This window comes from Ipomoea triloba, chromosome 3 (assembly GCF_003576645.1).
Source record: "Ipomoea triloba cultivar NCNSP0323 chromosome 3, ASM357664v1".
Lineage (NCBI taxonomy): Eukaryota > Viridiplantae > Streptophyta > Magnoliopsida > Solanales > Convolvulaceae > Ipomoea > Ipomoea triloba.
The window spans coordinates 15,663,619-15,676,316 of NC_044918.1; the positions used below are offsets into that span (position 1 = coordinate 15,663,619).

The window sequence follows — 12,698 nt, forward strand, 5'->3', positions numbered from 1 at the left end:
TCATATAATTCCCCATACTACAAATCAAAATGATATTCCTTGTCCTTTGTAGTTGACAAGATTTGAGTTATGTTAGTTATGTAAGTTAAACTTGAAGAGTTGTGTAGGAAATTGGAAGAAGTAAACTAGGTTGGTTTAAATGTGCGTTTGTTGGTTCTTTAGTTTAAATGTAATTTCAATGTGCCTCCTGTTGGTGTGAACTGATAGTATTGTGGGAATTATATTCTTTCTAAACTTTGATATTGCACCCTAAAGGTTATAAATTATATTCTCCGCTTTAAAAAAATGTTAAAATTTTAGCACTTGCTTAATGCATTATCAACATTTAACTAATTTTATTTTTTTCCTCTTCCGAACAAAATTCTAAAATAATGTTAAGAGCTGAGGTTTTCATTTGTTTGGATTGAAATTGCAACATTTTTTGTAAAACTAGGAGTGGCATTTGCGAGGGACCAAAACAATTGGTAAAGAGAGCGAGGGGTATTAGTTAGTGACTAATTGCTTCTCACTACCTCCCACTAAGAGACCACTCACTTCGTGTGTAGTAGCAACCATCTCTCACTAATGTTGCAGTGCTAAATCAGCCCATCTTCCTCATAAATGACGGGACATTATTACAGTTAGTATGAGTTACAAGGACTTAACTTTTAAAGTCGAACAGTAAAGATGATACCATTTACCCACTACGTAAACCCATGCCCATAATTCAGGTTGGTGTAGGGTTTCGAATAGTAGTCGAATATGTCTATGGTTTCTTCTTCTCTTTAATTGGTGGGCTGCCCGGTACCATATGCTCTATCACCTTCAAACCAACTGTTTGGAAACATTAGTTATAATGGTGAGTTTGCTATAGTTGAAAGTAGCTATGTATTTAAGAATGTGGGCTGTTCCATTGGCCATATTTGCAGAATCAGTCACAATATACAGTTGTTATACCGTGCACCATGGTCCACAATGCATTGTGGATCATGGTCACAAAACGACGCCGTTTCAATAAGTGGGAGAAACGGCTCCTATAAATCTCCGTAACTGATACTACAGTTCATTTCAAATAATACTACGGAGGTCGTTTCATCCGTCTGGAACTGCCGTTGTGTTGAACTGATACTGCAGTTGCGTTGAACTGATACTGCAATTGTGTTGAAAGGGAACTGTAGTTGCGCGGAATGGAGGCCATTTCATTCGTCTGTTTTCATTAATCAAAACGACGTCGCCTTGATGAGTGGTCCACAGTAAAATTTGCGCATTATATATATATATTTTGACACACACACACACATGGTCCATCCTCTACACGTATATATGCCTGTATATAATGAGTATCGAGTAATTAAGAGCTGATCGAGGTACATATATAATGGGATCATATCCTATGTATGAAACAAACAAAATTATTTTGCAATTTATTATAGAGTTTATTACCGAAATGGTCCCTCGACTATTGCGAAATTACCAATTTGGTCTTCGACAATTTTTCGTGCCCAATTTAGTCCCTCGACTTTAAAATTTTTAACCAATTTGATCCTCCGTTTATTTTACCGTTAAACATCCGTTAAATCGGGATCAAATTGGTAATTTTGCTATAGTCAATGGACTAAATTGGGATCAAATTGGTAATTTTGCTATAGTCAATGGACTAAATTGGTAACAAATTGGTAATTTTGCTATAGTCAATGGACTAAATTGGTAACTTTTCAATAGTCAAGGGACTAAATTGGTAACTAATTTTTCACTGAAATGGTCCCTTGACTATTGAAAAATTACCAATTTGGTCTCTCGACTATAGCAAAATTACCAATTTGGTCCCGATTTAACGGATGTTTAACAGTAAAATAAACGGAGGACCAAATTGGTTAAAAATTTTAAAGTCGAGGGACTAAATTGGGCACGAAAAATTGTCGAGGACCAAATTGATAATTTTGCAATAGTCAAGGGACCATTTCGGTAATAAGCTCTTTATTATAGCTAGGACACAAGTCTTATGCACTTAATTTTTGTTGGCTTAGCTAATTATGTTGTCTATTCCATATGTTGTTTTCGTCCTTTAATTTTTATAATCAGTCTCTTAATATAAGATACTTGGTTGCATTAGTTTATGGGAGAAACATAAAGGATAGATTCCTTCTCTCCCTTTATCATGTAGTTTATAATTATTTTTTTTTAATAATAATCATAGTGGTTATTGAGGCATATATTTTGGTTCTTTGCTTTCATGTTCTTTAATAACCACAAAAAAAATAGATTTTTTTTTTAATAATAATGAAGTTTTCAGTCTTATATATTTATATATATATATATATATATATATATATATATATATATATATATATATATATATATATAGAGGCCGTTGCATAAACCTTAATAAATAATAATGTGCTTCCATTTCTAAACTAATGAGCTATATTACCACAACACAACTATTATCATTTTTAATTCTAAAATATACTGTCTATTTTTTCTACATCATACCAAGGAAAACGTCATAGGGTTGATTGAGTTTTAATTAGGGTTTTGCTTTAAATTAAACATAACAAGGTAAAAATTTAAATCAAAATTTTGTAATTTTTTGCATCTTACAAACTTTTATAACACAATGTGTCTATTTTTCTATGTCATAATATGTATAATCCTATTTAACAATTTTTATTGTGTGTTTTATAAGATATTTTCATATATAATGTAAGATCAATGCTTTGAAAGCATATAAGGCTTATGATTAAATATGATCGTCGAAACATGCAATATGTTGTGTAATAGTGTGCGTTTTTTTATACAACTATATATATATATATATATATATATATTACTCTTTCCAACCAGGAACTACCGAACTACGTTCTAACTTCTTCCTAACTGTTTTCGTTTTATGACTTGTTAAATTCTTACACAACTCCGAATAATTCGGATTCTATCTTGTCCCCTAAGTCTATAACATACCTTTATTATAAGTCATATTTTTAGGTGATGAGAGACCTGTGCACTAAATCATATTGAGAAACTCTGTGTGATAAGTTTGATTGAGAAGGGGTTGACAAGAACTGAACATAACATGACGTTCAGACACGCGGATCTTGCATCAACTACTAATTAAGGTGATATGGATATTTATCCATTTGTCAATAGTTATTCTGAGGAACTTTAGTATTAGCATTCTTAAAATTTAGGAATGATCTTTTCTTTATAATATAAACACGTATTTATTTATTTGTCTATATAATTGATGATTTTATAGGATCGGGTCCATAAAAAAATCAGATAAGAATAAAGATAAACTGAGAAAAATAAGGATAATATTAATTGAATGTTAGCTCGAACAATATTCACAACTAGGGTGCAAGTAAATAATAATAATAATAATAATCATAATCATAATTAATTGACCCAAAAGGGTCCAAGCCCAAAACTGGCTAGGCGTTTATTTGTTGCCACCCCAAGTCGCCACGTGTCACTATCTAGCTCTCCTTTACTAATACAAGATACAAAAAGTCACAACACAAGGCACATATTATATATTTACTTAGTTTTCAAATTTGATTTAGGTACATAGTCTGTGTTCAAAGGCACATAATTTCATAACACAAGACACAATTACTAATTTATTTTAGGCACATAATTCTTACTCGATATTGAATTTCATAACACAAGATACTGAAACTTACAACATAAGACACATACACATGCACTAGGGTCCACACTCCACAGTGCATTATGAACCCTAATCCATGGTTTAAGGATTGGTTGTCACCATAGCAGGTAATCTTATAGGTCTAGACCTTATGAGTTATGACTCCATAACGAGCTGAATCCATCACTTTTTTCTAGTTGTTTGGACAACTAAAGAAAGTAGTAGACGCTTACTTCACGGTCTCACATATCGGCTTTTGCGCTCACCCAGTTGACCAGAAACTTTTCTATTACTCGCGACCGTTCTCGAAAATAAAGTTATAATATCTCAATACCACCCCTCTAATTACTCCATTCTCACCACTCCCTAAATTGAATATAATATGTGCCGATGTATATGTATATGTGTGTGCACGCTCGACTGCATACATAAAAGCGTAGTTTGCTCCACGCACACTTTTAATTAATTAGTAGCTACAAATTCATTCATCACTCTAATAGAAAAAAATACGAGACGTTTTTGTTGACCTAGTACACTTTTTCCCTTTTATTCAAGTCCCAAGTCCCAACCTATCTTGTATGATCTAAAATTCTAAACATCTCAAAGCTTCTTATATTTCCAAGGATAGATAGATACAATTGTTGGAGGTGAGGGAGGACATAGAACTTATCGATTTAGTCGTTGTTAGTATAGGACGAAGCAGCTACCCCACCGTGGCACCTTCCACTTTCATCATCATATATCAAATTAAAGCAACCGTATATTTAGGTAAGCCATGAAGAAGGAAAATACCAAAAACAGATATTTGTTGAAAAAAAAATATAAACGAAAAGAAAGGTGGAAGAAGATGAAGGAATTGAAGTTACTATAAATATATACAGTAGGGAGGTGGGCAGATGGGAAATTAAAGCTGGATGCCAGCTTTAACAATACATAATCATTAGAATTCATGTGAAAAGATTAAACTCTATTTATTACTTTTCCCTAAACGTGAAATGATTCATCTTAGAGGGTTTTTTTTTTGGGTGAGATGTTTAGTAATATATAAGGGATCAAGTGAAAAGCTTTCTTTATGTGAAAAATATGGTTTAATCTCATTTATTGATCAATTCAGATCAAGGGCTATAATGAAGCTATTTAAAAAAAATATGGTGGTATTATGGTAATTTTGTGTAAGTTTTTTTTTTGGGTCTTTCGGTACATTTTTTCTTCTTGCAGAGCACAATGTTGTATCATTTAGATCAGAGTACAATGTTATGCCTTCCAAGGCACACTGATGTGTCTCCTCGTGTACTGAGTTTTCCAGAGCACATTGTTGAGTCTCCAGAACATATTATTGTGTCTTCTAGAGCACATTGTTGTGTTTTCCAAGTGCATATTGTTTTGCCTTAAAATGCATCTTTGAGCTTCCAGGGCATTGTAGTGCCTTCAAAGTGCATATTGTTTTGCCTTCGAGTGCACATTATTGTGCTTTTCAGTGTACAATGTTGTGACTTCTAGCTAGGAGACAATTTTGTGGCTTCCATGATTTGAACAAAATGCAAAGATAGTACCTAGATCAAAGATGGTTTACTAGAGAAGATGGCGTCGCATAGATTAGAAGCACTATTTTTTAGAGCCATTGAACACACACACACAAACACTCACATGAGAACTAGTTGAGAACAGTTTTACGAAAAAATTAAAAATCAATTTCAGTCGTCTAAGCAGTTCATTAGGAAAAAAAAAATCTAACAAATCATATGTAATTTAAGAACACAAAAAGCATAGTGAGTGATATTGATGTAGTTTTTTCTTACTTCGAAAGTGCAATATTTTAGCATTATAGATTTCACTTTTTAACATATAGAATGCCCTTCTTGTCTTGATATATAAACCTTAAAATCTAAACCAAAAAAATAAAATTTTAAAAAATCGTAAATACTAAACAGCAATAGAATGTGAATCCATAAATCAAATTAAAAAAGTGAAATACTCAACCAAACCATAAACTCTAATAGATGTTCCTAAGTGCATTGTATTTTCAAATTGACAAAAAATGCATGGCATAGTGTTCAAAAGTGTAGGTATATAGTATTGAAAAGTGCAATTTTAAAATTGGAGATAATTATCAAAATGTCATCGCAATTTTTTGTGAACCCCACCTTGTCGCTGAAAGCGAGCCTTAAGTGCAACAATCCAATCCGCTAGACCACTGCCGGGAGAAATTATTTTTTTGTAATGCACGGTGGGATAGCGTTAAAATTTCATGCATATATTGTTGAATTGTGATTAACTTTCATTGATAATAAATGCAAGGTTGGACGTACTGTTTGAGTTAAAGTTTGTTAGATAATTGATAATTAATGTTGTTTGCATAGTTATGAACACACACTCCCTAGTATATACTCTAGATTCATTTCATCCCAAATTAAAAAGAATAGAATGTTTTCTTTGAGATAGTACTAGGGTGAGAGATGAATATAATGAAATTCGAATTTAAGCAAACATGTACAATTTTAAAAGTAAATGAAGTCATCAATTAGATCTTATTTTCAAACAATGATTAATTAAGCACTTGCAAGTGGTAATTAGCGAACATGTAAATTTATTTCCTTATACTTGCATAGTAGTTAGCGTTTCATTTTGATTGTAAAATGCTGGGCTCGACTCTCAAAGCAACTGCCCAACATGCACTAATCCAATGTCAGTCTAAGAGGGTTTTTTTTTTTTTTTTTAATTTTATTTTAAATTTTTTTAAATAAAGTTTATATATAAAAAACTCATATAATTTATATAGTTAACTTAATATATTAAGGGTCCCTGTTTTTAGTTTTGTAGGCCTCGTAGCCTCCAACCTCGGCTCTTCAAATGTCTATATATAGAAAGACAAAACCTCGGGTAGGAATCAAGAATTGAATCTTCATATTCTTCAAATTAAGTCCAATAATTCCATTCTCCATTTTGTTAAGTATCGTAGCTTTAATTCTTGTGAAGAGTTGTTCTAGACAAAGTTAGCATATATATATGCATGGATTCTTCTATGAATAATATTACTATGTATTATTATTTCTTTCTTGTTTTGTGCCTCATCGTTTTCATCCTCTGCAAATTCATCCAACGATGGAGAAACCATGGCTGCTACATACTCCACTATGAATGCTTCAAGCCCTCCGATGACCGGAAGATTGACACCCAAATCTCCGGCGACATCATCCAGCGGAACAAGTACCTCGGACCCGAAGAGTACAGGTAGTTGAAGCATTTATTTGCTCTATCTTAACTTAAAGTTTAAACTGATAGTTGAATTTTATGTTTATATATTATATACTCAACATATAGAAGCATGTGCACATTTATGTTTTATATATGGAAAAATTACACTTTTTCATTCCTAAGTTATACAATTGTAGAATTTATTTTTAATTGTTAGTCATTCTTACTTTTCGCCCCTAATTTTTTGTGGGGTCCAATATGAGGTGGAGGATAGAGAGCAGCTGTTGTTGCCTTCCGCGCACATACAACACTTAGCTGGCGCATCAGACATTTTTTTTTCTTCAAAGAACAACTTTTTTCTTTTTGCAAAAAAAAACATAAAAATGTCCGTTTGGACAGCTCAGTTGGTCACATGAGTAAAGTTTGAGAAGAAATATTGTGCGAAATAAAAACCAACTGGTGTATATGCCCTAAGCTATACTAACATTGCAAATTATGTCCTTAATGTTTTGTTAGTAAAGAGATGAAAAGTGCAATGCCAATGATAGTTTAGGAACGAAAAGTGAACTCGATCAACAATTCACGACAAATTTTACCATTAGTGTATAATATTATATGATTAACGTTCCCCTTGTGTCAACCTATTATTTTATTAATGAGCACTAGTGATTCTCATAGTAAATTGAAGATGTGTTTTGTCAAAAGTAAAAAGCTAAAGTGATAATTGATATTTTATATATATACTCAACACAGGTTCCTGTTGCGCGCCGTGGTAAACTCCGGCATTGGGGAAGAAACATACGCCCCTCGGAACATTGTAGAAGGCCGAGAGAATTGTGCGACCCTAGTCGACGGGATCGAGGAGATGGAGGAGTGTTTCTTCGACACATTGGAGAAGCTGTTCGCAAAGTCCGAGGTGTCGCCGGCGGAGATCGACGTCCTCGTCGTGAACGTTTCAATGCTGTCGCCGGCGCCGTCTTTGTGCTCGAGAATCGTGCGGCGTTTCGCGATGAGGGAGGATGTGAGGGCATTTAATTTGTCCGGAATGGGGTGTAGCGCCAGCCTAATTTCCGTAAACTTGGTGGAGAACATGTTCAAGTGTCGCCGGAACATTTTCGCCATTGTTGTGACCTCGGAATCCATCGCGCCGTTCTGGTATTCCGGGAATGAAAAATCCATGATGCTGGCAAATTGTCTATTTCGCAGCGGAGGTTGTTCGATTCTGTTAACGAATCGCCACAATCTGAGGTCTAAATCGATCATGAAACTCAAATGTTCAGAGAGAACTCACCTGGGAGAAAACCACGAAGCGTTCAACTGTTGTATGCAGAAGGAAGACGACAATGGCCGCTTAGGGTTCTATCTAAGCAAGACTCTCCCTAGGGCCGCCTCGCGAGCATTCGCAGAGAATTTAAGAAACCTAGCTCCGAGAATATTGCCATTCAGACAAATCGTCGAACACCTTGCGCGCACTTGTTTCCACACGCTCTTAACAAAAACTAACATATCCAAGAAAGCTATAGAGGGAAAGGTGATCAATTTCAAGAGTGGGGTTGACCATTTCTGCCTGCACCCTGGTGGGTCAGCTCTGATTGAAGGGATAAAGAAGAATCTTGGGTTGAGTGAGTATGATGTTGAGCCATCAAAGATGACACTTTCAAGATTTGGCAACACTTCTGCTAGCAGCATTTGGTATGTTCTAGGGTACATGGAGGCCAAGAAGAGGCTCAAGAAAGGTGATAGGGTTTTGATGGTTAGCCTTGGAGCTGGTTTCAAATGCAATAGTATCCTTTGGGAAGTGATGAGGGATTTGGGGAATGATAATAATAATGACACCATTTGGAAAGGCTTCATTGATGATTACCCTCCAAGGGGCAACACTATCAACCCTTACTTGAAGAACCTTGGTTGGCTTTGCCAAGAGAATCCACCACAATTCAGATCAATCAAGTAGATTTTTGGAAAATTCTAAGGTGTGGATTAGTACCGAGTACAATAAAAAAAAGTCATGAGTAGTACCCGCTGCAATCATATATGCATTTGTGAAAGTCTAAGGTCTAGATCAACATCGGATATGATTAAAAATAATAATAAGTAGGCAATACTTGGTGCGACCAAATATGCATTTTGGACTGTATTAACTCGGTGCAATACACCTTAGAATTTTCATGAAAGTTACCTAGATAAGATTAATTCTAAATCATTATTACTTTTCATTTAAAATAATGTCAATTCGATCTATAATTTTCTTGTATTGAAAAACTACAACTTGCATATACACATGGCATGCAACATAATATATTTGTGTGTTTTCTTGGATCGTTGCTTTTCTTATTTAAGATAAGCCACCACATAATTAATAATTTAATGTGAAACAAAAATTTAATGAACAATACTTTCATAGTATTGAGAAGCAAGTGGATGATGATGACTTTGAATGGACCTTTAACTTGTTTTATGTTCCTTGACCAATGATTAGGATTTCATTTTAAAAACAAAATATTGGCAGTTATATACCATCATGTATGATACTCCGTATTTTTAACCTTTTTTTTTTTTTTTTTGAAAATAAGAGATTTTTAACTTATTCATATTATTTATTTAGGATGTGTTAGTTTGATTTAAACATGGAATCCAAATAGTAATGGAAATCGATCAAATACTTGATAATGGATTTAAGTAGGAGGAGCCAGCCAAAGACCTTGTGGTCTAGTGGCACCTGGTTTACACTCCCACATGGATGGGAGTGGGTTCAAGCCTCATGACACCTGGTTTACACTCCCACATGGATAAGCCTCAGTAGAGGCGATGCGAGAAAGTACCTATGGATAGTAAGTAGTACTCGAATATAGAATACATGGACAATGACCTTTTTTATTTTTTTCAAATTTTCTTCTATTTTTGATTCCATTGTTTAAAAGTAGAGTTTTTTATTTTTTTCAAAATTTTCTTCTATTTTTGATTCCATTGTTTAAAAGTAGAGGAGTAAAATAGTACAATGAGTTTTATAATAATTAAATGATTTGATTCCATTAGTAGGATAATTAACAAAAGTAGGCAAATAAACATGGTAATGGTTATCAAAATTCATAGTAAGGTACAAAAATTTCTAACCAAACACACCCTTAATCTTTATTTTTTTTTAGTGGTATTTATTTTTAAAAAATAAGGAGAAAATTGACTCTGAAATAACTATAAAAAATGTTTAATGTACAAACGAATCAGACTGAATTTGCTATATTCGGTAGGATAGCCTTGAGAGTACAATAGTATGTGAATTAAACGAAAAGTGTACTTACAAGTTACAAGGTAATTAAGGATTAGTTTATCCATAAAAGGAAAAGTTTTATGACTCCTTCAATAACGCTCTACACGATATAAACATTTTACGAGCGAAGTGGGCCGGGTGCCAGTAACGGTTGTACCAGCTATCAGCCCGTTGTTATGCCATGGACTCGGGTCCACCTTGAAAGGTGGACCCAAGTCCATGTTAATAATTGTAAAATTTCATGTTTACAATTTTAAAACCATATATTCATAATTTTTAAACTTTATGTTCACAATTTTAAACTCTATATTTATAATTTTTGAACTCTATATTCACAATCACGAATTCTATGTTCATAATTTCAAAACTCTATGTTCATAATTTTAGAAATCTATATTCACAATTTCAACAGTATAACACAATTTTTTAATCTATATAACAAAATTGTGAATATTGAGTAATGTAATTTTGTATATTAAGATTTAAAATTGTGAACATAGAGTTCTAAAATTGTGAACATAGAGTTTTTAAATTATGAACATGGACCTAGGTCCACCTTGCAAAGTTGACCCAAGTCCATAGCATAATTTGCCGCTATCAGCTGACATGGCTTTCATTTCTCTCGCCTCACATGTCGATTAGCTTAGATTTTGAGTTTTGCGCAATCGTTATATTATAGAGTAAGGTCCCCCATGAATATTGTGGACCTTGGTCCAAATTATGTACATAAACTTAATATATTATGTACTTTTATTTAATTATTTATGTATGTTCAATTATTATGTACATTTAATTAAAAGATTATGTACATCTAGTTATATTTGAATGTGCATAATCTATTAAATGTATGTACATAATTTGGATTAAGTCCACAAAATAATTTGCAAGTTTAATTCATGGACGAGATTCACTATATGCTTTATTTGGCATGCCTAGCTAGTTGAAAAGTTAGTAGTTAATAAGCCAACTAATTGAAATAAGTTTAAAAAGATAAACTAAGATATTAAGATCCTGGTTGATGGCTAAGGACCTTGTGGTTCAGTGGCATCAAACCCTTCTTTTTATAAGGAGGTGGTGGGTTCGAGCCTCAGTGGATGTAATATTGACTCATACTGCATTGTAATAGAGTCAGTAGTATTCAAAAAAAAAAAAAGATTTTGGTTGATGGAGAATAGATGGTGTCATTTTTGTAAAAAAAAGATTTTGGTTGATGGAGAATAGATGGTGTCATTTTTGTAAATTAATAAAGATACTTTAGATAACTTAAATTTTTTTTTAACTCTTCATATTTTATCAAACAGAACTTAGAATAAAGTAGGGAAAAATGGTCAAATAAGCCCCTAAACATTACTTGAAAAGTCAATTAGGTCCCTAAACATTTAAAAAGTGTTATTAGACCCTTTAACATGTTAAATTGGGCAAAAAAAGCCTAAAAACATGTAAATGACATCATTGACATGCAATTGCAAGTCATTTACTATTCCGGCCAAAATCCGACGACGGCAGAACTGTCGCCGGTCGCCATACACCGGCGGAAGATGGTCTCCTTCCCAGGCTGATGGCAACCAGTAGCGGGTCACCTTCCACCATGAAAGGCGACAATTGGCGACCAAATGGTCGCCTTCCCAGGCTGATGGCAACCAGTAGCGGGTCACCTTCCACCATGAAAGGCGACAATTGGCGACCAAATGGTCGCCTTCCGCCGGTGTATAGAACCGTCGCCAAATTTTGGTCGGAATAGTAAATGAGTTGCATGTCATTTACCAGTTTTTGGGTTCTTTGTCCCAATTTAGCATGTTAAAAGGTCTTTTTTTTTAATACTATTGACTCTGTTACAATGTAGTATTGTAAAACCAACGCCCTCACTGGGAATCGAACTTGTGACCTCTTTCTTGGGAGGGCCACAGCTATGCTGCTTGACCACAAGGTCTTTGGCAGCATGTTAAAAGGTCTAATTGCACTTTTTATATGTTTAGGGGTCTAATTAATTTTTCATGTAATGTTCAGGAGTTTATTTGATATCTTTCCTAATAAAATATAAGCTCAAAGATATATTATACCAAACAGAGTCTATATCCATCACAAAAAATTTGGAAAATAAGTCACGTGTCTCTTGTTCTGAACTTATATATCACTGAAGTTTGTGAGAAATTTCAACGCATTTTATTTTTCAACAGAAATTAATTGTACAATTTGACGTTAATATACCTTTTATTTTATTCAAAATTATAAAAGAAAATATATCTTAAAAAGTCGGATGACTTTAAGGTTGAAGTCGTTAGATTTTATTTTCTCATCATTTAATATATGATGTAAACGTGAGACTATTCAAACATATTATGATGTTAATATAAGACAATTCAAACATTAATCATTGTAAGAAATATAAGTGAACAAAATGTTGGGCAAATTGTTTGATAAGAAAGAAAGTGAGGTGAGAAAGTGATATATAAAAAATAACAAGGAAGATTAAATATTTAGGGATTTTTTTTTTTGAATACTACTCCTACTTAGGAAAGTTATTTCATGCCACTAAATCACAAGGTTTTGAAATAATCATCAACTTATTCAGCATTATAATATTTGAATTAATCAAACCATGATTAA

General features: G+C 33.4%; 1 protein-coding gene across 1 annotated transcript; it reads left to right on the top strand.

The window, feature by feature from the left end:
* Positions 1 to 6,534: 6,534 nt before the first annotated feature.
* Positions 6,535 to 9,046, top strand: LOC116012431 (3-ketoacyl-CoA synthase 12-like). Its single transcript, XM_031251964.1, has 2 exons — positions 6,535 to 6,859; positions 7,577 to 9,046. Exons 1-2 carry the CDS (start codon positions 6,639 to 6,641, stop codon positions 8,775 to 8,777), a joined length of 1,422 nt encoding a protein of 473 aa, XP_031107824.1. The 5' UTR covers positions 6,535 to 6,638; the 3' UTR covers positions 8,778 to 9,046.
* Positions 9,047 to 12,698: the final 3,652 nt, after the last annotated feature.